Source organism: Xiphophorus maculatus, chromosome 19 (assembly GCF_002775205.1).
Source record: "Xiphophorus maculatus strain JP 163 A chromosome 19, X_maculatus-5.0-male, whole genome shotgun sequence".
NCBI lineage: Eukaryota > Metazoa > Chordata > Actinopteri > Cyprinodontiformes > Poeciliidae > Xiphophorus > Xiphophorus maculatus.
In genome coordinates, this window is record NC_036461.1 from 26,446,572 (window position 1) to 26,471,936 (window position 25,365).

Below are 25,365 nucleotides of genomic sequence, written 5' to 3' on the forward strand. Positions count from 1 at the left end.
ATTCTTCAAGAACGTATTTTAATGCATATTTTATTAAGATTTTAATTGTTTCGTTTTTAAACCGATTTGAAAGCCACATGTATTCCCCTTTAGATTTGACATTTATGCTCTACTTTGTGTTGGTCTGTCACATGAACTCTTAATTAGATTTCTCGGTGAAACGCAGTAATGTGCTATACATTTGCAAATCAGCGTAGACTACCGCTTCTTAGCTCTTCTGGCAATAAAATGTAGATGCTGTGCAAAAGATGTACAGAATATCTGATTTTACCTGCTTTCAAATTCCTAGTTTACCAGGAAAAAATGTCTTAGTAGGAACTTGACTAGACCATGAATGTCATTTTAATAAATTCACCCACACATTTAGGTCACAATGTAAATTCAGTGCTGCAAATTCAGCTCAGACATATTCTTTACCCTCAAAGGTGTTACAGCTATTTAATTTCTTGATCCTCTCAGGCACCGCCAGAGCATCGAGGCTTTAAGGCGGGAGAGGGAAGAGCGCCTCCAGACTTACAGAAGAGCTCGCAGTCTGAGCCCCAGCAAACATCCCCCGCCACAGGAAGCTGATCCCACACGCAACCACCGCAAAGAATACCATCGACGACAAGAAGTCACTAGGTGAGACACTGAATGTCACTGGATATTAGAAACATATAGCCTAATGGAATAATATTTATCTGTACAGTGGAGCATTAGGGCCAGACTAATTTTTAATTTTTTTTTATTACGAGAGCGATGACAAATTATTAGCAGGATAAAGATGAAGTATTACCAGAAGAAAGTTGTTTAATGAGACAAAAGCTTTGATGAAGTTATCAAGATCTGATGTAACCAGCTTGAGTAGTTCATGGTTCTTTCTTTAAAACAAAACATCTACTCCGCTGTACATGTTTGTTGATGTGAGCACATATGTTTTTGCTAATTTCACCAGTGTGGAAGTTCTACTTTTTTTTTTTTTAATACCAAATCATCTGTACCACAGTTTACCGGAACCTACAAGAGAAGCGGGACAGTGCCCACCAGACATTGAGCAGCTGCTGCGAGACTACAGCCGAGCCCGGGAAGAAGCCAAGACGGAGATCGCTAAGGCTCGAGAACGGCTGAGAGAGCGGACTGAGCTGGAGAAACAAAGGATACAGCAGCAGACTCTGTCTCAGGGAATAAAGGTCAGTTGTCCCGTCTATAATTGGCAGAATCATAATTAACTTCCTCTGAGTGCAAAATGACATTGTTGAGTAGCTAAAGATCCCCTTCACAATCTGCAAGATACTCCACTGTAGATAATAACACGTACCTAGTAAATGTTGGACGCTGTTAATTTTACTTTCAAATGAAATTAAATGTTTGTAGCTACTAGCGATTAAATTTAGATTTTTAAGACACCGAGATTGAAGCAGTTTGTAAAAGTTTGAAAAGATGATTTTATATTAGTGTTTTGCTACATGAACACAGTAAATCTGACTTCTGTTGACATGATTTCCTCAGGACGACCTGAAGCATCGGACGATAATCAGCAACAGCACTTTGTGCACAGGATCCAGTCTCAGTCTTTCCTCTGGACCAACATCTGGATACAACAGTGGGAACACTACTCAGCCACAGCTATGCAACAGAGCAGCATTAAATCAACAGGTTTGCACACTTTTACAGATTATTTGGGATTAAAAACGCTGCTTTACTCTTAAAATTCTCAGTCTGAGTGGTTGGAGTATTTTTCCACTGTAAGATGTAACTCTGGGACTTATTGCATTATTGATGCTGTCTGTTGCTAGATTGTTGGGGTCCAGGGTGAGGGGTTGAAGCTAAGGACACGGCCTCCCGTCTGCGGTTTTCAGAGTGTGAAAACAAAACAATCATGGCTGTCAGCTCTGGGTAACTGCACAAGACTCATTTCTAATCCTCAAGTAGACTTTTTGTAGTTTTACAAAAATTTTAATGCTTACTGTTTACCTCTAAAGAGATACCTTTTGGTAGAAAGACTTACTTTATACAGCAATATTTACAGTAGAATGCATTTATAGTCAAGTCTGAAACTGGTGACGTGTCTTTATTCCCATACCTGCTGCATTTCCTTTCTTCATTATTAATGTGTTTTATCAGATGTTCGGCTTGAGCTTCCCATTAGCAGCTTTGAGCCATTGATGACTTCCTCTCCATCGCCCCCTGTTGTTGCACGTCAGCGCACTGCTTCCTTTGGCTCAGTCACCTCCATATCTACAGCACATCAAGACTTCACTTCAACCCTCGTCTGTCAGGCTCTGGCTGAGGTAAAGTTGACAGAAATTTATTTTTTATTTTTCCCCAGGGCTTCTATTATATGTTTGCTTTGTAATTATGTATTTGACAAGTTTTCTATAATACTGAACAGTATAGCTTTGAGATATCTCTCGAAAGAAAGACCCCACGCTGGGATTCACCCCCCAGAACCTTCTTGCTGTAGGGCAGGGGTGGCCAACCAGACAAAGACCAATAGCCACATTTTTTACCAAGTTACCGCAAAGAGCCACATCATATGCATGGGCACACATGAACATCAACCCATCCCTTCCTCATACTCATACTTTTGCTCAGCCAGATTTATTGTAAATTTCACACACTATTTTAACACTACAAAGACCACAGGCCAGACATTTTCAACAATGAACACTGTGCACTTTCTCATGCAAACAAACTCTGTTTAACCAAATAAACAAACAATAATAGAACAATTTACAATACATGTTTCCTTTTATTATGTGCATTACATGTGTTATTTAATGGGACTTCTGGCATTCCTTGTCTTGAACAATCCTGTTCAGATCTGGCTTGTACTCCGTTGTTGTCACTCGAAGCAATTCTTTGACATGGATGTCGGTCAGAACAGACCGATGCTTCGATTTCACATGTCTCAGGGTAGAAAACACAGACTCGCAGACATATGTTGACCCAAACATTGACAGTATTTTAAGTGCAGCTCGTTTGACATTGGGATATTTTTCCATTGGCACATGTTTCCAGAACTCAATGGTCCCTTCCTTTAAAGCAGGTTTCAGTTGGTCCTCCTCACGAAGATCAATTATCTCCAACTCAGCCGCACACTCATCTATGACTAGCGGGGCTTTCAAACAGTCTGTCTCAGCATTAAATGGGTCGACAAGGAATATAATCTGTGGCCTTTTCAGTTGTAGATCACGGAACCGGGCCACAAAGCTTTCGTGCAGGTTTTCAACCAGTGTTGCATATCTGGCTCTTTGCTTGTTCAGGGTGGCGCTGGTGACCTGCCCGCTGGCTTTTAGTAGAGTGGGAAAATGTGTTAAATTTCCCTTTTGAATGTGCGCCTTGAACAAATTCAGTTTGTTGACAAATGCAAACACACTTTGCACCAGGTCAGGCAGCATTTTTAATTTACCCTGCAAGGTCAGGTTCAGTTTGTCCAAGTGACACAGCATGTCAACCAAAAAGGCCAGATCCATAACCCACTTGAGGTCTGAGAGCTCAGGATAGACCTTGTTCTTCTCTTCCATGAACACTTTCACAGCATCCAAAAGCTGGAAGAAGCGAGAGAATACCCGGCCTTTTGACAGCCACCTTACAGTGCAGTGTAGCGGCAGGTCACCTGGAAGCCCTTGTTCCAGCTCAGCGATGAGATTCTTGAATTGTCGGTGGTGAAGCGCATGTGTGCGGATGTAGTTGACGATTTCCATCACAGGCTTCATGACACTGTCTAAATTCAATGATTTAGACACAAGTTGCTCCCTGTGTATGATGCAGTGGAAATTCCAAAACTCTGGAAATGTTTGGTCAGCTTTGCACAGCCCCACAAGCCCATTCACAGATCCGATCATGGCTGGCGCCCCATCTGTGGCTATTGCAGTTAGTTTCGCTATGGGCAGATTTGCTTTCACAAATGCATCCATCATTGAATCTTTCACATCTATGCCACGGGTTCTGTCTTTTAATGGCATGATATCAAGGAGTTCCTCTTTGATCAAACAATCGTTTGACACAGACCGTACAAATATTGCCAACTGAGCCTTGTCTTGTATGTCACAACTCTCATCCAATGCAACACTAAAATACTCACAAGCTTGAAGATCAGAGTGCAACTGTGACTGAATAGCCATGTTAATGTCTGATATTCTGTGCTCAACAGTGTGGCGGGACAGTTGGACGTCTGATACCATTCGTTTTAGTTTATCGTTTTCAGGAGACAAGATTTCAACAACGTCACAGAGGCATTTTTTAATGAACTCACCCTCATTGTATGGCTTTTTGGCCCGTGCAATGTTCCAAGCCAGTTGATATGATGCAAGCGTTACAGTCTCTGAGTGCTTTGTAAATTTTTGGAAAAACTTTGCCTGCTTTTCTGTCTGACTTTTCAAGGTAACCAACTTGTGTTTGCGAAGTTCAGTCCCTTTTGGAAATTCCTGGTCGATGTTAGCATGGAGTGAGCTGTAGTGGCGCTGAAGGTTTGAAGCCTTAAAATGCGACAAGGACACTTGACATATAAGGCAGAATGGCTTTCCACTACGTTCAACAAAAAAATATAAATTCTCCCACTCTGTCAAAAACGTCCTGTGTTCATCTTCATATTTTCGTTTTTCTGTGCATTTTTTCCCTGCCATTTTGAGCGCGAAAGGTTTACTCAAATGATTTTACTCTTACTGAAAAACTGCGCACATGCGCATTTGACGAAAATACCGTATTGCACTCAAGCGAAGCGAAACTTGGATATTATAGCGACCCTACAGTATGTGCTAAATGTTACTGGATGTTACGCTGTTTAGAGATTAAAATTAGAGTGTATGATTTCCCATTGTCCGCGAATGCATCAGGATGGATGAGAGAGCGAGGGGGCGGGGGAGTGAGAGTGAGGGGTGAGCGGAGGTTTGTGTGAGAGCAGATGGCGAACGACTGGAAAGAGTAAGGCTGCAAGAGAAACAAAGACTGTTTTTTGTTTGTGTTGTTTTTGCGTGGTTACGGCCAACAGTAATGGCGTGCTGCTGTTGCCAATAATTGACAGTTCATTTGACTACTTTTCGTCATTATTGCACGTCTGGCAGAATGCGACTATATGAACGTAAGAGCCGCATGGAACCGGTCAAGGAGCCGCATGCGGCTCTTGAGCCGCGGGTTGGCCATCCCTGCTGTAGGGCAACAATGCTACCAATAGTACCAATGGTCAATCTGCCAAACAAATCATTAAAAATGTAATTATTTTGAATTTTTTAGAAACAAAATACAACTAGCAAAGTTCCAAAAATATCTAAAGGTTCTGCATTTAATCAATAATTTTCCATTCAGAATTAGAAATTTTAAAATAGAGTTGATTTAAATTAGTCCAGATACTTTAAAAGTAGTGAAATAACCAAGTGCCACATTTTGAAAATTTTAAACTCATTTCATATCTGTGTTGTTGTCTTATTTGTAAAACCTACAGATCAGACTACTATTCAAGCAGGTTCAAAATTAACGCTTTCAGCTGAAATTACCAAAGTCTTCAAAAAATAAAAACATGAAAAATAAAATCCAAAAATTTGATCATGGAAAGATCTGGAAATTTATAAGGACAACTGTATGGGGACCTTGGGAAATCAGTGAAAATGTCTTTTCAGTACTGAATCGAAATGTTCGATTCTGTGGGTTAAATCAACTTCAGTCTGCATGAGAACAGAAAATAACAAATATTTAAGTTATATTTTTATATTATTGCACAGAATGTGTCATGTATTAGGTCTGTGCTTTAATCAATGAGTTTTGGATTTAAAACCTAGTAGAATATAAAATATGTACCATCTGAATTTTGGGTCACACGGACATGCAATATTGAAAGTTTCTGATAATGATGACAATGATCCAAACATCCTGATGATCTTCCTCAGCCTCTTTATTAGCTGCTATGTATGAACTAGCCAAGAGAATTCTAGCTGTGTTATAAAATAAAGGTGGTTATATAAAATAAAAGTTGTACTAGCACTTATTTTTTTCCAAAGAAATCACTGCATTAGTTTGCTGTTTTTCTACCAATACATAAAGAAATTAGACTTTGTGACATGGTATTTCAGGTATTTGTTCAGAGTTTTAGCGAGAAATTCTTTCTCACCAGGTCCGACTGGCTTCTTTTGGGGATTTGGGCAACTTTTTGAGGGGCAAAGCTTCTGCGGGGTGGAGGTGAGCTTCCTCTGATTTAACATTTTGAAATACTCTCAGCTTGTAAAGCAATTAAAATACGTTCCTCACAACCTCAAATAAACTAACTAATGTATGTGTGCAGCTTACTGAAACGTAATAATTTGTTTATTCAGTCACCAAGGGGAAGAACGAGGAATTCAGGCATACTACAAATCTTCTTCCAGTCCCTCTGTCCATGGTTTTCTTGGGGTTGGGGAGGTGAAAAGACCCCTGGACAGTTTGTGGAACGTAATCAGCCAGATGTCCAAGAGCCACTTGTATAACCAGTCGGTTCGTTCTGTGTGGACACGACCACTAGATGACAGCACTCAGCTGGGTGAGCCAAAAACATTCTCCACTCTACCCTACAACCTCTTCTAGGTGTGTACATTTAAACATGAAATTTAAGGTGTATATTTTTATATGAATAATATTTATATCCTTATAGCAAAAAAGCATATTTTGTTCTTACTGGTTTTAACAGACTATGCAAACTCACCTCTCCTATGACTACTTCCTTTCTCCATGTGTTGAATAGCACAGTCTCATTCATGAATAACAAGATTGTTGTATCGCACAACCACATTTGCTTTTACACCTCTTACAAGTTATTGTCTCATTGCGGCTGACTATAAATGGATATCACTTTGGTGTAAAATGTTGAAAATCTGTTACTTATTCCTTCCCCTTCAATTACTCAAAGCTTTTTGTCAACCTATGTAGAATACCAATAAAATACCTTAAACGGTAACACTTTATTTGTCAGAGTGTGCATGAGACTGACACGATACTGTCACAAACGTGACATAACATCTGTCATGATGATGAAGGAGTTTTCATGAATGTTTACGACTGTTGTCATGTAGTGTCATTCGGTGAATAATGACACTTTTAATGCAAAGTTGACAATTTTAACAGACTTTTAAGGCAGGTTTTAATGCAACTTTGCATTAAAAGTGTCATTATCTACCGAATAATGCAAGGTTGACGCTTTTAATGCACTTTTAATCCAACTTTTCATTAATAGTGTCATTCTTTACCGAATGGCACTTCATGACAACAATCAAAAACATTCATGAAGACTCCTTCGTGTTCATAACAGGTGTTATGTTTATGATTGTCATGTCAGTCTTTTGCACACTCCATCAACTAAAGTGTCACCTTGACAATGAAATGTTTGTGGTTGAATGCTATTTGAAGGCACTCTAAATGTATTTACAGACAATCATCTTTTTTGTTACAGAAATTAGCTTTAAAATGCCATACTTATTGTTTTACTCACTTCATTTGTATTTACTATGATTCTGATACATTTTTGTTTTTTTTCCGCAGTTTACATCCTAACAGACCCGTCCGCCTGCCACCTCACCCAGCCGCGGGACTTCTGCTGCATCAGCACTCAGTCTAAGCAGGTAAGCCTGGCCGCAAAACCAACCAGGCAGTCCGGATGATTGCGTTGAGGTCAGGCGAGCATCGGCGGCGGCTGCACACCTTAATATAAGGAGAAAATTCTATTTGCTCGGGTTAGATACCGTGAGAGCAGCAGCTCAGCGGCAGCCGGTGGAATTTTCCGCTTGCACTAAATGTACAACACGCACTTTACCGACGCCTCGCGCTCACTGAACAGAAAGCGTGAACGACACTGACCCAGAGGCAGTGTTTGTCAGCTATTTGTTATCGTTGTCAGAGTCGAGTTGCCTCTTAGCTGATCAAAACCCTTTAGCGGCTGTTTTATAGATGGTTTTCTCTCTCTGGCTCAGGGTGGTCTGCGTGTGCTGGCTGTGCAGTCTGTGTTCGAGGAGTCCCTCCCCCGGCCGAGCGTTGATGCCGTCCGGGCGGAGATGCTGCCCAGCTGCTGGATCCTGCAACCAGTCGTACGTGGGGGACAGGAGCTGACCAGAGTCGTTTACTTGCTGCAGGTCAGATATAGATACATACAGTTCCCCGCAGAAGTATTCATACCCCATGAACTTTTGACGTCTTTTCAGGTAACAATTGCAAAATTCGTTGTATTTTGTTAGGATTTAATGTAAGAGACCAGCACAAGGTAGTGCATAAATGCAATGCGACAGGGTGTCTGTGCAGCCTTAAAAAGTCTTCAATTCGTTTTATCTGAAATTAAGGCTTGAAATGACATTGAAAAATCTCGCTTTTTCTTTTTTTAAAAAAGTGATTTGACCTTAAATACATTAATAACTGGTCGTAAATTTTGTTGTGGCAGAACAATTTATGAATGTAGTTTTTTTCCCCCTTGTCTGGCAAAAGCTTGAGTCAGACTCAAAAATCTTCATTTTGTTATGTGAATCAAAGCGGTTGAGGCTACTGCTAACTAGCTGCTAACGTACTCTTACTAATTAGCTAGCTAGTTAGCTTTCATGGGTAAGTGCAAACTGTTTTATTTTTTGCATCTTGGCACTACTTGCGTTTTTGTGATGATTTATTGTAGCACAGCAGGCTCCCCCTACCATTCCTTATATTTATAGTTCTTTCGGTCTTAAATTTCATTCAAGCTGGCATTGATAAGGTCTTAGAAAGTCTTAAATACGACTTGCTGAAACGTGTAGATTACCTGGAAGGAAAAGGACACATGGTTTCCAAATTTTACCTCGTGTAAATTGCAGTGCAGCTAATTGCAGGTCAATTACATAATTACAACATTGAGTCCAGATTTGTGTAATCTTATCAGTTATTTAGTGAGGATAGTTGGAGAACGTTAGTGAAAAACAGCGAGGTGACTCTGGAGGAGCAGCAGACATCCACAGCTCAGACACTAGATCATCTGCATTGTAGTCCATGATCTATCACAGATTATCTATAAAGTACTTGTCACTTAATATCGTATGAATGCAGTAAAATCCAGAAAATGAGAATTCCCAGCTTGGGTTTTGTAGTGGGAGGCTCAACACGTGATATTGACTTGCCGTGCTGATCTATGGCACGATGAGTTTATAGCTCACTACTGGCAGGGCTCTCACTATTAATGAAATGAGTTTCATTGAGCAGAGGCTCATGGATTAGCTCTGTGTAATTGTTGGCAAACATTTAAAGCTGTAGCAGCTGATTCAGGCTCAACAAGGAAGTTAATGGGTCAATGGTATGTCTAAAAAAAAAACTTTTCAGAGACTTTCTTGTCAATTTATATATGGTATTATATATGACTGTAGACGTTAACATTGCGTCTTTTACTTAGGTCGACCTCGGAACGCCATCTTTTCCTCAGCGGCTCTTGAACACAGTTGCCAGGAGACAGGCAGCCGTCATCGCCGATCTCGATGTTTTCCTCGCGCCATAAAACCCGCCAGAAGTGAGGACTTTGACTAGACTGTCACCAGCAGGGAGTTCTACATGTGAATTTGCACCTGGATCTTATTTACTTGACTTCTTTGTTTCAAAAGGCACTGTCATGTTCCTGACAAAAAGTTGTAGCAGCTTTGTTTTTTTTAAATGAATTTTTAAAAAATATATAAAATATTGATATTTTTTATATTTGTATATGAATGCTTTTAACAATCTGTTCCACCAAAGATGCATCAAGTGCTTAACCTTATGCTGCTTTAATGTTTCATTTATGTCTGCATTTCTTTCGGGGATTAAAATTACAATCACTTAGGAACAGCTGCAGCTTTAACAATACTGTAGACCAAAATAAAATTGTTAGGGATTTTAGAAACTTTTATTCACATTAATTTCATATGCACTGGGTGTCACATGCAATCTTTGTGTTTTATTTAATAATTTTTGATAATTGGTTGATAGACAAGGCAGATTTTGTTTCTGTACCTCTGTACACACGTGCTAATACTTCCACATGTGCCTCTTAGGACAAAAATAACCAAAGGAAAACCTTTTCTCAAACATTCCCTCTGAAATTTCTATTTCTTCAAGCAACGCATACGTTTTACATAAGTGTCCTTCACTTTAGCTAAGAATTGATTTGAAATGCTTTGCTGCAACAGTTGGAAGGCACATACTGTACATGCTTGGTGTTAGACAGCGGCGCTATGCGGTTAACAGACAAACACCTCCTGGAGGAATGAAAAGAAATTGCCACTCAGGAGCTTTCAAATGTGCTGTGTTTATCTGTAAGAGCACTGAGAAGGCTAACCAGCTCTCTGCAGGAAGCTACAAGGAAAATGTTGGAAACTGATTTGGATGTAATAAATGTGAGGGCCACTGCGAGCAGATGAACAATTAAACTGAAAAACTCTTGCGCTTGAAACCAGCTGTAGAGGTTTGCAAAACGTCGACAGGCTCTAGAAGTGGTGCTCTCTCATTTTACTCTATCGCCTCTGCAAGAAGGGAGTTTATTTTATGACTCCTTGTTTCTAAAGTCTGTGTTTTTTTAAATGTGTTTTATAGTTGTATTGCTTCTTTTAATGAGCGTAGCACAATGCTGTGTTTTACAGCTGCATGCAAATGTTACACATTTATTAACATTCCAGGTGAAAAGGTGACTTTGTTTGCGCAGTCTTCAGGTGCTGTCCAGGTCAGCTGTATCCACATGTGAGGCCATAATATTTAATTGAAGGTTCAGGAAGCTTTCTTGGCTCACAGTCTCATAGCAACCAAAGTAATGGAACTCAGAGAAAAATTTTGTTCTGAAATATATTTTTATGTGTAAATATTTCCCAGTGTCATTCTTTTTGTGAAAACTTATTTATATTTAGGTAATCTGTTGTACAGTTGTTGTTTTTTTGCAATCTATGCGATGTTTTTGGTCACTAATTATCTATTGTTCCCTTTTATTTTGACAGTTTTTGTATTCAAACAATAAATATTTGTAACTGAGGTAAGGTTTGCGTCAAAATGTGGAATCTTTTAGATCATTGCACGTCAATCTTGCCATTTTTTGTAGACATCATCAAGCTTCCGGCTTGTATATTTGACTACTTTTCTCTGCAGCATTAGCTGGAGCTCATAAAAACCTTGATTTCCTCCCATTGTCTCTGTTATTTAGTGTAATCCACAAATTCAGTTTAAGTGGGGTCAGAGTTTACCAAAAGGCTAATGGTAGCATTTTTTTTCCACTCTAAAAATAATTTAAATCTGTTGGTTTATTGGAATGAGCCCAATTTTCTATGTTTAATTTCGTAGATGGAAAAAAAAAGAATAGGCAATTAAAACATGTGCACCCAGTTCTTGTTTTCAAAGTTCACTTAATGCACTTTCATCATTACATTCAAATGAACTACAAAGTGTAAACATCTGACCAACACTTTATTACTCACTGATTTTTGTTTATTTATGGATTAAAGCACCTGCAGCAGCGTTACTGCCAGCATAAGCCTCCACTCTGGGACACAATAATGAAGCAGCCTCCCGTTGTCCTGGCTGCTCCACGTGAAATGCAGGGGCAGCAGTGGAGGTGACATTTCTGTGTGGGTCTCTCAGGGTGGGTGTATGTTGTGTGCGCGCGATTAGAGCCCGGAGCTGGGTGTGGGAGGGGTGGTGGGGTTACCGAGGAGATCAGAAGTGCCTCTGCCATTTAGAGTCACCAGCTCTTGTCAGGAATGTCCGTCCCCCCGCGCGCACAGATCATGTACTGGATGCGCCAACTTTATTTTTAACCCGGCAGGGTGGGTCAGTCGCTGGCTTTCGGAATGACCGCGGAGCGCGCCGTGCCTTCAGCCCCTCTCCCTAGTCCCCCGTGCAGGACCGTGTCCTCTTCCTCCTTCTTCTTCTTCTCCTCTTCTTCCTCTTCCTCGCGCTCTGGACATCTCTGCACGCGCTGACCTGAGCCCGCCGCTTCAATGGGATTATAATTGGTTTATTGGGAGGAAGAAAACTCAAGAAACGCGCTCAGAGAGGACTGAAGCTACTACAATTAAGTAAGTAAATAAAAAAAATAAAAAACGAGCCAATTCACGCTTCTTTATTTAAATGAGTGACTTTTGACAAACATAATTAAACTGCCGCTTACTGAATAGTTAACACTGCTGTAGTTGTCAGGTAAGTTTACTTGAACCACCTGTTGGTTGGCCGTGTATATATAGTGGTGTCAGTTTTTCCTTTTTAAATAAATAAATATAAGACGGGTATTTCTATTAAATTTAGTTTTGGCTTGAAACTCGTTTTCTTCGTGTCAGTAAACAACCCCGTCAACTATTCAGTTGTTTGTTATCTGGTGCTGCAAAAAAGGCCGCAGCAGAGTGCGGTGATAAAACTGCGCAAAACTTGGTGCGGCCTTTCAAGAAGTCATAAACTTTTGAAGAAGTAATGGCAAGTTCACAAATCTAGTTTTATTTCAGTTTTATTTCTAGTTTTATTTAATACAAATCTAGTTTTATGTATAAGGAGTTTACATAAAACCCTCCTCCTACCCCCCCACCCCCCTGAAAACCAGATATTCAAAAGCAAAAATAAGTCACCAAGAGCTTCCTGGTAGTTTTTGAATGCGTTTTAAAGGCACTTGTTTAAATATCTTTCTACTATATTAATACATTTGAGAAGTAGATATAGCAATAGGGCAAACCCTAGGTCAGGTTGTCTGTACTAGCAGACAAATCAGCAAAAACAAATCCAAGGGAAATTCAAGTGAGTGTATATGGCTACAAAGAGGAAAGAGATCACAAATGATCACTTTAAGTCAGTAGTTATGTCAAAGTTTATTCCTTATTCTTCATTCTCATTCCATCTCTTCCTTTCTTATTCTTGCGTTTTATGTAAGTTCAAAGCCTATAATAATAACTTCACACAATATTATTGTTCCCTTTTATCCATTTTGTTGAATAACTCGTATATTTGCCTGAAAACCCCAAGTGAAGAACGACTGGCAACTCTACTATTGCTTACATGAGCTGTAGAACTGTACTTTTTCACTTCACTTTTCAATTCTTCCTTAAATAAATCTTACGTTACGTATTCGTCACTCTTTATAGAAAACACGTTATTATATTAAAAGAAAAAAAAAAACATGTTCCCTGCTTTAAGTGAAGAGTTTCTTCATATTTCCCTAAAAGGACACATGCGAGCGTGTTGCTCTGTCTGGACCAGCAGAGCCTTTAGTGTAAACACTCCAGAAATTATTTACCATTGATTCCTTTTACCCTTCACCCAAGGCTGAGCTCTCACTCTCGCCACAGTCAAAGCAATACTAACCACAGCAAAAGATCTCTTTAACAGCTGATGTACATAATCAGTGTATGTACGGCCTCGTCCTAATAGCCTCTAAATATTCCAGTTTACGAGCTTAGGTCTGCCTTCGTGAAGGAACACAGCTCAGCTTTGTGTTTTAGATTCACTCTCAGCCTGACCACGGGCCTCATTCTCATCAGCGCACGAGGCCACGCTTCAGTTTCTCAGACACATGCCCACACTGTGGGTCACTCATCTTTGGCCACACCCGTAACATCGCTCTGTTACTTAATCTCGGTTCCACTTTGTGCTGCTCACCACAACGTGCGTCCCCTCCACGCCCACACACACACACACACACACACACACACACACACACACACACACACACACACACACACACACACACACACACACACACACCCACACACACCCACACACACGCACGCACGCACACACACACACACACACACACACACACACACACACACACACACACACACACACACACACACACACACACACACACACACACACACACACACAGCAATCTAATGTGTTTTCTGCCCAGTGTGCGGTTTGGGCATCTGTATACAGCTGCAAGAGTGGGCTTTTTTTTCTCCTTTGAAAGCTTAGCTTCAGATCAGGTGCTCTGCTGTTTGCATCAATGCTATTTTTAAAAAGGACAGAAATAGAACTTACAGTAAATTCCAGTGAGACCTAAGACTGGAAACCAAACTTTCACGGCTCGTTGTTTTGTGCTTAATGATTATTTTATGTTGGTTTCCATAAAAAGTCCAAACGTGTCCTCTTATTGCAATGCTCCAGTAAAACGTACAAGGAGCACTCCTAGGTCAGGCAGCTTTTGGGTATCTGCAGGAATTCAACTTGGCCTTTTTTCATCGCCTCTCTTGACACTTTCTAACTTATGAGAAATTATCCAGAGCCTCTGACTCAAACACTGTGCAGCTTTTAAACCGGGCATCTGCACATTTCTGTTTCATTACTTTTACTGGTGAAGGCTAATAATAGCTTCAGAAAAAAAAGTTTTCTGTGCCAGCTGCGTCATATTTAAGCAAAAATAACCATGAAATTAGTTTATTCACTAAGATGCAAGTGAGATTTGCTTTTGTGATATAAAACTCATAACACATAATCATTCTTTCATTGTAAATGCAGTTTTCCATGAACTTCTGCATTCGTCTTTGCTTTAAATGTGCAAATATACATTGCAGATGGGGAGCCCTATATTTAAACCCTGTCTTGTTCTAATCCAAACCTGATTTTGCAAGCACTGATTTTTGTATGTTTTTACTGTTGTGTGGTCATACTTTCAGACACTGTTAAAAATGAAATACATTGATATTATTATTATTTTTATTAGTTATAACTGTGTGACTTTCAGCTTCATTATTTTATATTCTCTCTACTCTCCATAAAGAAGAGAAGAAACACAAAACATTTTCATTAAAATAGGAAGATCCAAACCACTTTTGCACCTCTTTGTAGATCACCCAACACATGCCCACTAATTGCAAGTGCAACTTTATTTTTTTGTGCAACCTATTTAGCACTCTTTATTTAAAATTTTTAATATCAGGACCATAAAGTTTGGTTAAAACTACTCACCTAAATATCTTTATTGATGCTTATAAAGGCAATTCTTATAAGAAGAGGCTGTCCAGACTATATGTGTGTTTAGAAGCCAATGAAAAAACATCAACATTATATATTAAAAATACATGGGAAGGGGAGGCAAAAACAACGCTGATGGAGGATGAGTGGCTAAACATTTGCCAAACAAAATCCACCACCACTAGCTCAGGATATTGGAGGGAATTATCAAGGAAGAATATTGTTAGGATTTTTATAATCCCCAAAAGAACATTTTCTCAGACCTGCAGAGCTGAATCTGGGCATTGTTGGAGACGATGTAACAATGTGATAGCTGACCACTTTCATATTTTCTGGGGCTGCCCATTGATTTATTCCTATTGGCTAAAGGTAGCCAAAGAGATCAGAGTAATACTTGGTTTTGAAATTGAGCACAATTTTAAAATTATATATCTAAGCAATTTACCAAATGAACTCAACACTCAGGATACGTACCTTTTGAAAATACTACTGGTAGCAGGAAAGAAATTAATAACAAGAAAGTGGCTTAGTGGGAGCCCACCAATGTTGAGTGACTGGTCTGCCACTGTAGAAGAAATATGTGAAATGGAAATGCTTACCTTCTCCATAAGACTCCAGAAAAACAAAATCCAAAAATATTGGTTGAAATGGTTAACATATAGGAACTTGAAAGTAAGTTGAGTATCGTTAATTCATTATTCGGGGTGGTAATTGGGGTTTGGTGCTGTACGGTTTGGAAGGTTGGTAAATCTGGAAAGAAACTCCCACCTGTTTGACTCTTCATGGAACTTTACATACATTGTAGCCTGTTTGTCAAAAATCTGTCTGTTTAAATTTTATTTTTTTGTGGCGTATTGCTGTCTCCCCCCTGATGGTGACCTCTCTGTTCTGAGTGCTGTTTATTGTCCTTGTTGGGATTTTTTTTCTTTTCTTTTTTTTTTTCTTTCTCTTCTTTCTTGTCGTTGTGGTTTGCCATGTTTAAAAATCTCATTAAAAATAAAGTATAAAAAACCAAAAACTACTCAGCTCAGTGTTTGGTTTTTTAAAAAAATAACCCAGCTTGACTTGTCACAATAACAAATTTTCCTGGACGATAACTCGTCCCAGAAATTATTGTTGATAATTGTTGTTGTTTTGAGGCCATTTTCAAGTAGTGTATTGATAATGGCGTGATAATGCATTTATCACTCCTAAAGTCTGATTAACTTTAATTTTTCAATGAAGTTTTAATGCTAGAGCAAGAAGTGTTCTTTGCACTTTCCTTTAAACATGACAACCGTAAGCAACAAAATGGAAATAAAATCCACTTACAAACCATGAATAAAATTTGATTATGATGTCTCTGTAAACAAAATTGCCCTTCAAAAAATATCAATCATCAGAGTAGAAATTATCAATCTCTTTTTAATTTATCACGCTATTAATTGATTCATTGCTTATTGCGACAGACTTAAACCCAGCAGTGCTGAGTGTGTGGTGGTGATTAAAAAATTGTTGCAAAAGAAATGAAAAATGAATCACATCTGAACAAATTGTAGTGAAAATAAACAAGCACCATGAACTGTAGTCGTGATGTGATGCCTCAGCTGGCATTTCGTGGCTCTTCCAGGACTGTGCGCATCATAACATCCAGATGCTGGTGGAATGCTGTTATCCTACTCAGCATCTTTGATGGAAGCCTTCCTCTTTTTCCTGCTGACGGGATAACCTATTGTTAGCGAGCAGGTGTGTTTGGGCTCTTCGTCCTCAAGGACACCAAGTGGAGAGCTCGCACTGGTCTCTGTTAACTCTCTGCCTTTTAATTTCTCTACACACCCCCAAACGAAGCCACACGAGGTGTCTCCGTGGAGACAGCACGCCTCGACAAACGCACTTAATTTGCTGCTAAGTGGAGTCAGTCTTCATACACGATTAGAGACGTACATGTTTGTGCTTAGCTGACACGTTGGGGATGGGAGTTTGAGCGGAGTGTAAAGGGGTTTTTACGCCATAGTTCTGGCTAGGTAATGTGTGCCATGGTGATAAGGGGATCCCCTGGTGGTGGGTGGAGCGTCCCCATGCTGATAAGAGACCTCTGCAGAGGACTGATACCGAGCAGAAGGAGGGAGACCTGTAGAACAGCATCATTGTAGAGGACCGAGGGCCTCTTCTAAGAATACACTGAACAGACAAATGTGTTGGTCAAATTGGGACTTCTGCAAAAGGTAACTAGTGATTATTTTGAATGAATATTTACACACACCAGGTTCTATGACATTTCTGACAAATTTAATCCATTCATAATGGATGTAGGATTATGTCAAAATACCACAAAGCAGGTGAATTAGGGGGCAGGAGGATTGCTTATTTTAGATTTCTTAAATTCAGTTTGTTTTACCTTGAAAAGGTATTCATAGTCCTTAAGCATGTTCACATTACAACCACAAACGTCAGCATATTTAATAAGTTTTTGTTTGACAACAGAAAGAAAATCATAGGGTTAAAGAAGGAAAATAATACGTGATTCAAAAAGTTTCACACAAATGAAAAGTTGAAAAGTGTAGGAATGCGCTCTGTCTATATTTATAAATCTATATATATTCTTTTGTCTTTGCTGCAGTTTCAGCTGCAAGTCTTCTTGGGAAGATCTTTACTGGTTTTGTGCATCTAGAGAAGGAAATTTGGTCTCATTCTTCTTTGCAAAACTGCTCAATCTCAGTCAGATTGGATGGATAGGATCTGTAGCATTCACTGTCATGTCTTACCACCGATTATCATTCCTAATTTTAACACACAAACACACGCTGACTCATTCTAGTGCAACTCCAGCCTAAGCTGAATGCTTAGGGTTGTCCTGCTGGAAAAAGAAAAATCACTTGCAGTTGCAGCCTCAAATAGGTTCATTCAATAAACTTTGACCACTTTGCCTGTTTCTGCTGAGAAGCATCCCTAGAACATGATAATGCCATCACCTTGTTTCACTGTGGGGATGACGTGTTCAGGGTGATATTTAGAGATAGAGTCTCAATAATAGCCTTCCCTTAAAGGTCAGATTTGTGGAGTGCACAGATAATAGATATCATGTCACCTGTCAGATCTTACCTGAGCTATGGATCTCTGCAGCTCCTCCAGAATTTCCATGGGAAATTCTTGGCTACTTCTCTGGTCGATCAAAGCTTGAGATATAGATTTCTAACTCAACTTTTCTGTAACATCGTTTTGTTCTTTCGTCTTACTGTTTCTGTTTGTTGACATTTGTTCTCTGACAAACCTCTGATTCCTTCGTAGAACAGCTGTATTTATACTGAGATCAAGTTACACACAGGTGACTCTATCTAGTAAAGAGGTAACTTTGGTTGCAGTAGATTTTATTTATGGGTAATGAATCAAAACGGGGCTGAAGTTTAAGGCATATGAATTCTTCTCCAGGACACTTTAATTAGATCAACTCCAAATTAATCCTCAGTGAGGGCTTTTTTAAAGTCTGGAAAAAATAATTTAAAATAAAGTATGCTTTGTATAAAACTGTAGTGCACATAAATTGGACTCTCCCGCCTTACTTCACTTTCCTTACAAATCCCCACCAACGGACTCGCACACTTCTGCTTTTCAAACTACGTGAGCAGCATCATTCAAAAGAAGGTGGTTTCATCAAGCCCTGCTCCTCAGAGGGGTTGTCCTACCTCCCCCCCTGCAGCTTGATAAGAGAGTTATGCTGCACACAGATAGAGCTATCTGAGTGGCTACCCTTCAACCCGCCATTCCACGCAAAAAATACACAGACACCATCTGGGCTGTCACCGTCGAGCAGAGTGACACTCACAAAATGGAGCAGCGGGTGGAGGGAGAAAAGCAGGAGAGATGTTGGGCCCTGCTTCAAGGGCTTATTTGCATGTTGCTTCTGGACAAAAAATGTTTCTTAATGTCAAAAATGTTTGCAGAAAAATATAAAATTCTTGTGACAGGTAAAGAAGCAATGTTTTATAGATGATATAGTTGAATAAAATATCAGCATTAGACACATTTTTGTAGCTAAAATGTTCCAAACTCAGTGCATGGATCAAAAATAATTTGTTTTTGTTGAGAAGAACAGATATTTTTGGAATGCAGACTTATTACACTATTGAATTTCTTTTTTTTTTGTAAAGCCTGTGCCGCCACCAAACCAATATACTTAAATGAGCTTTACCAAATACTGCCAAGATCAAATTTATTTGCCAGAATTCTGAAAAATTACAGTAATTTCAAGCTTGTGATCTGATTCTTTTTATAATCAAAAATGAAATAAGTTGCTTGTTATAATGTCATTCCACCCTGAACTAAATAATCCATCAAATCCATCATTAAATGCCCAATATGAATATGACACGCACGCCGATAACAGTTGCATCTATGTTTGACATTCAATGTACAAGTAATTGGAGCAGCATTCCCATCTGGAAACATTCATACAAATCCATGAACCCATCTTTTTGTAGAAACCAGTCAGTCCACATTCTACACTATAGATTAATTTGTTGTAACCACGGATCTTCTTCTTGTTTATCTGTTTCAGACTTTCTCCATATTCACCACCTATCCTGCCGTTTAACATCTACCCGCCTGCTTCTTCACCCAGACAAAGAGAGGACCCCGCCCGCCGTCCCGCCGCCACGCTGGCTACCGCCATGACTTCCACCACGACTTCCACCACGGATTTTGACAACGTGGAGATCACGCAGCAGTACAGCCACATCAACACCCGCTTCAACCTCTCTGATGAGGAGCTGGACAATGACAACAGCTCAGCCCGGCTGTTTGAGCGCTCACGCATCAAGGCCCTCGCAGGTGAGTGCCTGCATAGTAAACAGCTTCTGTCCTCCATGACAGATTCCTGAGATGAAAGTCTTTTTAGCAGTGTGGGAAGGGCGCAGAGGGTGACCCATAATGAGAGCGCAACTGTGTAACTTTGGCCGGATTGAATAAGGTTAAATAAAAAGCACTATCACTTGAAAAAAATACAACAGCTTCAAAACCTCTCCATAGCTGATATTTAAACCTTCAGCTCCACACTGTTTGTTTGAAAAGTGTGCTTCAGTGTGGATTTCTGTTATGGTATCACACACACACTCCCAGCAGCTGAGCCCTGACACTGATCCACGCCCTCTACGAGTAACTGGGGTCACTTGCACATTCTCTGAATGTCCACAGTCTGACCGATCTGGACAGCTGCCCTGTCCGTCTGCCTCCCATCGCATCAATCTCTTGCATTTCTAGCTAAGCCGGTAGGCCATGGCCCACCTGTGGGTCGGCTGCTTGGGATTTTAAAATAGACGTGGATGGACTCGTGGTTAAAAAGTTGAGGTTGCAGGTCAAACTATTTTCACGTCTTTGAAGTTAAAAATACAAGAGAGGTTAAAGATGAATGGCTGACATATAAATGCAGCTTGGAAGAGAAGGACCTTGTGTTTGGGAGCCACTCTCTCCAACAGTGTTACAATATGGATGAAGTATTTGTTGCTTCATTTTGAAATGAACACCAGAAATTAAACCATTAGTACCTCTGAGAGTTTTGTAAAGCCAATGTAGCTAGTTTAACATTCCCTTTTGATGCTCAGTCGCTTGTGTACATTGAGTTCATGCAGCTTTTATTCTTGAAAGCAGACGCTCACATGGGCCGAGAGTAAGACTGCGGGGGTTGATATTATGTAAAGCTAAAACATTAAATTCCTGTGTAGCAGTGTGGGAAGGGCACACACTGTGTTCAGCGGCTCATACCACCGTCTGATGCTGTTTTTTGGCTGCATGCAAATACCTCTGGCAACAGTAACTTATAAATAAAATAGTTTTTTCTATGATCTTTTTTATCGTTCTCTTTCATCATTAAGGAAGAATTTTGGCATTTTTTGTTAACTTTTTATTAGTTCTTTGAGGATTTTTTTTTCTGCACAGTTTTTCCCCATCAGTGTTTCAATCAGGTGGAAGCATAGGCTTTGACTAATCCTATTCAGCCATTATGTTGTAAATTGGCTGCTGTGTTTTGGATCAATGCCCTGTTGATGACCTATTTTTGACCAATTCAGCTAGTTGACTCTAAAAGACTTTAGTTTGCTCATCAATTGTTTGTCTACAATTATGTAGGCTCAGTGAATGCGGGGTGTTCACGTACTGTGGCTACAAAATGAGCCCAAATCATCACCCCTCCACCACCATGCTTGACAGTTGGTATGAGGTGTGTTCTTCTAAACACTTTTTTGTCATTTGTTCAAAAGTTACATTTTTCCGAGATATACTTGTTCTGCTTTTTTTTCCCAGACAGCAGCTTGATCAACTTTAACATTTAACACGCTAAGTGAGGCCTGCCTAGTAAAAGATTTTGGCTTCTTTTTTTAACCTTGTAGTCTGATCTTGGAGTGAATTTCCAATGAAAAAATCCACTACTGGATGGATTAACAACCAGTTTTGTCTTCAACGTGTTACTTTCATCTTTCTTACTACAGAATGACTCACTGCACATCTTAGGAAATTACCTTATAACTTTTCCCATACTAATGAGGAGCAATATTTTCTTCTCTCTCTCTAATTATTACTGATCTCTCTCTGCTTTGGCATTGTGCCGGTTGTATACTTCATGTTCAGTATTGACCAAGCTCCCAAAACCTCTGCTTTTAAAGAGGTGGTTTCATTTCCAGTTAATGATGTGCTTTATCTGGGTGGTACACTCCCTCTTAAATCCCAAAGAGCAATGCTGCACAGAGTTTTTCTCACCCTCTCAAGTGTAGGATTAATATCGCTTCCTTTATGCCTCCTGTGAGTCTTAATTTGCGAGCTAATAACACTTTTCTGACAGTAATGAGTTGATTCACCGTTCCACTGACCAGGCCTATGATACCTCATGGTGGCATGCTGTCCATGTGAGCAATAGGAGTTCATTACTGCCCTTTCACTCCTATTAATTTTCAAACGATTTGATGAAAATGAACTTTTAAACATGTGCTGTAGATAGAATGATCAGAGATAGGAATTGTCAATGTTTTCCTTGATTAGCTATAATTGGTAATCAGCTGGTCAAATACTGAAAATTACAGTTTAATAAAAAAATAATAATTTTGATCCTTAATAACCTTGTAATTCCTCCACTTCTGTTCTGCGGGACATTTCTTTTTGGTTTCGTATCGCCTTTAGAGTTAAAAAAAGTCATTCTAGGTCAAAACTGGAGGTCTGACCTCAAAGAGGGCTGGAAATTGTCTTTGTTAATACACCAGCTTAGATTTTAAAGGGTTCAGAGCTGAGAATCACCTACCATGAGATCCGATTGGGTCCATTTTTCCATCACTTAGTGTTATCTCCTCCGTCTGGGAGTCCAGAATGCCTCTCTTCCCATCCAGGACTTTCATCTGGCACTGTTCTCGCTATATTTCTCGCTGTCTCTTCCTGTCTCTTTAAGTAATGAAGGCCTCAGGTTTGAGTGTCAGTCAGTGATATTCTGTTAGAGTGCTGCTGCTGCACTGATGCTTCTGTAATGCAATCAGTGTTTCCTGTCAGGGAGTGAAAGGGGGTTGGGGGGGGGGGGGGGAGACATGAGAGTTTCTGAATATTACCTGTGTCTGGTGTAGAGTTTGTGAACTCAAAAATATGCACTTAGTATGATTTCAAAGCATATTAGGATCTGTAGTAACACAGAAGCCTAAAAGAAAATCTTTCTCGCTTTTAGTCTAACATGCATGTAGTTTTGTAATGTTTGGATTGTTGGCACAGGAACTCATAAGCGTGCCAGTTGTGTACTTCATGTTCAGTATTGGTGCCGCTGTGTGGGAGTCGTAGGAACACGTGTATGCCTTGAAACATACTGTATGCATGGATGGGGCTGCAAAATAAATCCCTCTGAACCAAACCGAAGGCTGCCAGAGCCCTTGTGCTGCCTGAAAGTGGAGGCAGAGCTTTATCACGGTAACAGTGAGGAGCGAGTGAGAAAGAAAGACGAAGAGGAGGGAGGGAGGGAGGGAGCGGGAGTTAATGCAAAAGGGATCTGGAAAAGAGGACAGAGAGCCAGAAGAAAGAGAGAGAAGAGGTGTGCCAAGCTCCTCGGCCGGCTCCAGTGGAGGTTTTCTTCTTGTTGTAATTGTTTTGGGGGTTTGGGGGTCAAGATGAGCAGCCCGTGCCTGCTGCGCACTGCCCCCATAAGCCAACCCCGGCTAAGAGAGGTCAAGATCAGCCTAAAGGCCAGCAGCAGGGATGCTGGAGCCGTCCGGAGCAGCAAGGAGACCGCAAGCCGACCCTTTACTCCAGCTGAGAAAGAGGCCCAGGTCCGGGTCGGAGCGAGCAGCAGCAGCCGGAGCAGGAGCACCCCGCCGGTTCATCGCGCCCTCAGACCCGAGAGCAGGAAGGTAACAAGCAAGCAGCAGGTACCGGAGCAGCACCCCGAGAGGAATGGCACCTTCCTCCACATCCCACCTACCTCGGTGCCCACAGGGCTCTCCCCCTTCTCCTCATCATCGTCCTCATCCTCCTCCTGCACCCCCCGGCGTCCACGGCCCTCTCAAACTCACCCGGACCTGGCCCCCATCCTCTCCTCCTCCTCCTCTTCCTCATCAGCCAGGAGCATGAAGCGGGCGCGCTGGCTTAGTTACAGCACCTCCAACATCTGCTTCAACTCCATCCTGGATGGACGCTTCAGGCAGCTGCAAGGTAACTGGATCCTGACCGTGGAACCGTGTGTGTGCTTATGTGTGTGTGCGTGTGTGTGCGTGCGTGTGTGTGTGTGCGTGGGTGTGTGCTTGCTGAGAGAGTTGGTCCATCATGTCCTGCCTCACAAGGATGACACTTCTTAGATCATGCCCCTCCCTTCTCCATCATGTGTTTATGTTCATGCCCGGGCAATGATGGAGGCCAGAGGTTAGTTTGTCATTAGCACTTGTATAAACGAAATATATCTAGTGGTTATTTACTTAATTTCTGGAAGCTTTGACTCTGCCCTGATTAATAACAATCTTGGCTTTGAATAATTTAAATAACACCTCAAGATAACAACCATTTGTCGTCTCTTACAAGATACACTGCCATGTATGGCCTTTAACTTTCACAAACTGCTTCAAAACAACAAGGTGATGCGTCTCTGGAATGAATTTCTGAAGAAAAAAAAAAACAACCACTTTCTCCACTGGAGTAACTCCTTGCTGCCTTTATTGTTACAGTTTTAAGAGAGAACCATGCCGTCACAGTGGATGTTTTTTTTTTTCTGAGCTTGCACTATGCTACCCAACTCCCTGATGACAGGAATGCATTAGTGAGGGGAAGAAAATGGAGGAGACGATGCAGGAACAGAGGGAAAGGCTTTCTCCCCCCCCCCACTGCCTCTGCTACATTTCAAGTATCGACTGATCCTGAAGGCTGCAGAGTCAACTGATAGCGGAGCTGCAAACTTCTGAAGCTTTTCTCTAAATCAGAGATGCCATGAGACGGGCCAAACACATCAATTTACCAACTGCGTGTCATAAAGTATTTCTTACAGGATTTTCTTTTCAAGATTGTTTTCAGGATTTTGACAAAATTACAACAGATTGAAGTTGGAAAGGACGACTGTGATGAAGAGGCAGAAAACGGCTTTTGTGCATTTATTGATTTATAAAGCATCCATTCGTTTTCAGACTTTATAGTAGTTTGACGTGCCCCATTGATGGTTATTTCTGTTGTTCTGCCTGCGAACAAGCAGTTCCCCCAGTTCTTTTTTGAGCTTTGCAAAAAATATTTACACTCCTTTGACTTTCTTCAGTTGAATCAATCGGGATCTAACTTGATAGAACAGTATAAAAGGTGTTCAAATTGGTCAGACTGGATGGAGAGCATTTGTAAAGATACATTTACAAATTACATTTACAAATCTTGCTACAAATTTTTCATTGGGTTTAGCTCTGGTCTTTGACTAGGCCATTCTTTGTACTTGATCCAAAACATTTCAGTGTAGTTCAGTTACAAACCTTTCAAATTGTCTGACTGGAGCATCTTCTCCCACATTTGCTGTGTCCGATTTATGACGTGGAACAAACTGTAAATATGTCTTCAAATGCCTTTCTTTTAAGAGTTCCTTTCTTCTTGTCATTTTGACGTAATATCTGGATTTGTGGAGTTCATGACGCATGGTTTTCAAGTTTACTGATTCAACCTCCAGAGCTTTGGAGATCCTCCACATATTACTGCTGCATTCCTTGCTCTCTATGATGCTGTTAGTTCTTGAATGTCCACCAGCTAACCTCTGAGGCCTTAACAGAGCATGTAGATTTATGCTCAGGTTTTATTTAGGATTATCATACTTAAAGGGGCTAATTATTACACATGCACAGCACATTTCCAGATTTTAACTTGTAAAGAATGTCTAAAATAATGTCAGTTTTTTTCCACTTTTCAATTATTGCAATCTTTCACATAAAATCCCCACGAAATACAAAAAGGTTGTGAGGTTGTGAATACTTTTACAAGGCACTTTAACTTGCTCCAGAAGTTGCCCGGTTTTGCTTTTCGCGTGCCTCTTTTGCATCCTACCTCTAA

General features: G+C 40.4%; 2 protein-coding genes across 4 annotated transcripts in view; both read left to right on the forward strand.

The window, feature by feature from the left end:
* Positions 1-10,941, forward strand: part of stard9 (StAR related lipid transfer domain containing 9) — a 44,313-nt gene extending 33,372 nt beyond the window's left edge. The window contains exons 23-32 of the mRNA XM_023352536.1: positions 460-621; positions 986-1,169; positions 1,489-1,635; positions 1,776-1,875; positions 2,104-2,270; positions 6,089-6,153; positions 6,288-6,490; positions 7,486-7,565; positions 7,914-8,072; positions 9,344-10,941. Coding sequence (XP_023208304.1) covers positions 460-621; positions 986-1,169; positions 1,489-1,635; positions 1,776-1,875; positions 2,104-2,270; positions 6,089-6,153; positions 6,288-6,490; positions 7,486-7,565; positions 7,914-8,072; positions 9,344-9,445 — 1,369 coding nt within the window. The 3' untranslated portion in view covers positions 9,446-10,941. The remainder of the gene's footprint in view (positions 1-459; positions 622-985; positions 1,170-1,488; positions 1,636-1,775; positions 1,876-2,103; positions 2,271-6,088; positions 6,154-6,287; positions 6,491-7,485; positions 7,566-7,913; positions 8,073-9,343) is intronic.
* A 715-nt stretch (positions 10,942-11,656) lies between these two features.
* LOC102223029 (spectrin beta chain, erythrocytic-like) overlaps positions 11,657-25,365 on the forward strand; it is a 48,234-nt gene continuing 34,525 nt past the window's right edge. The window contains exons 1-2 of one of the 3 annotated variants that reach the window (XM_023352537.1): positions 11,657-11,981; positions 19,397-19,668. In XM_023352537.1, the coding sequence (XP_023208305.1) occupies positions 19,509-19,668 (160 nt within the window). In that variant the 5' untranslated portion in view covers positions 11,657-11,981; positions 19,397-19,508. Of the gene's footprint in view, positions 11,982-19,396; positions 19,669-22,866; positions 23,509-25,365 lie in introns of those variants that run through there. The other 2 variants (XM_023352538.1, XM_014468833.2) reach the window with 2 other exon arrangements.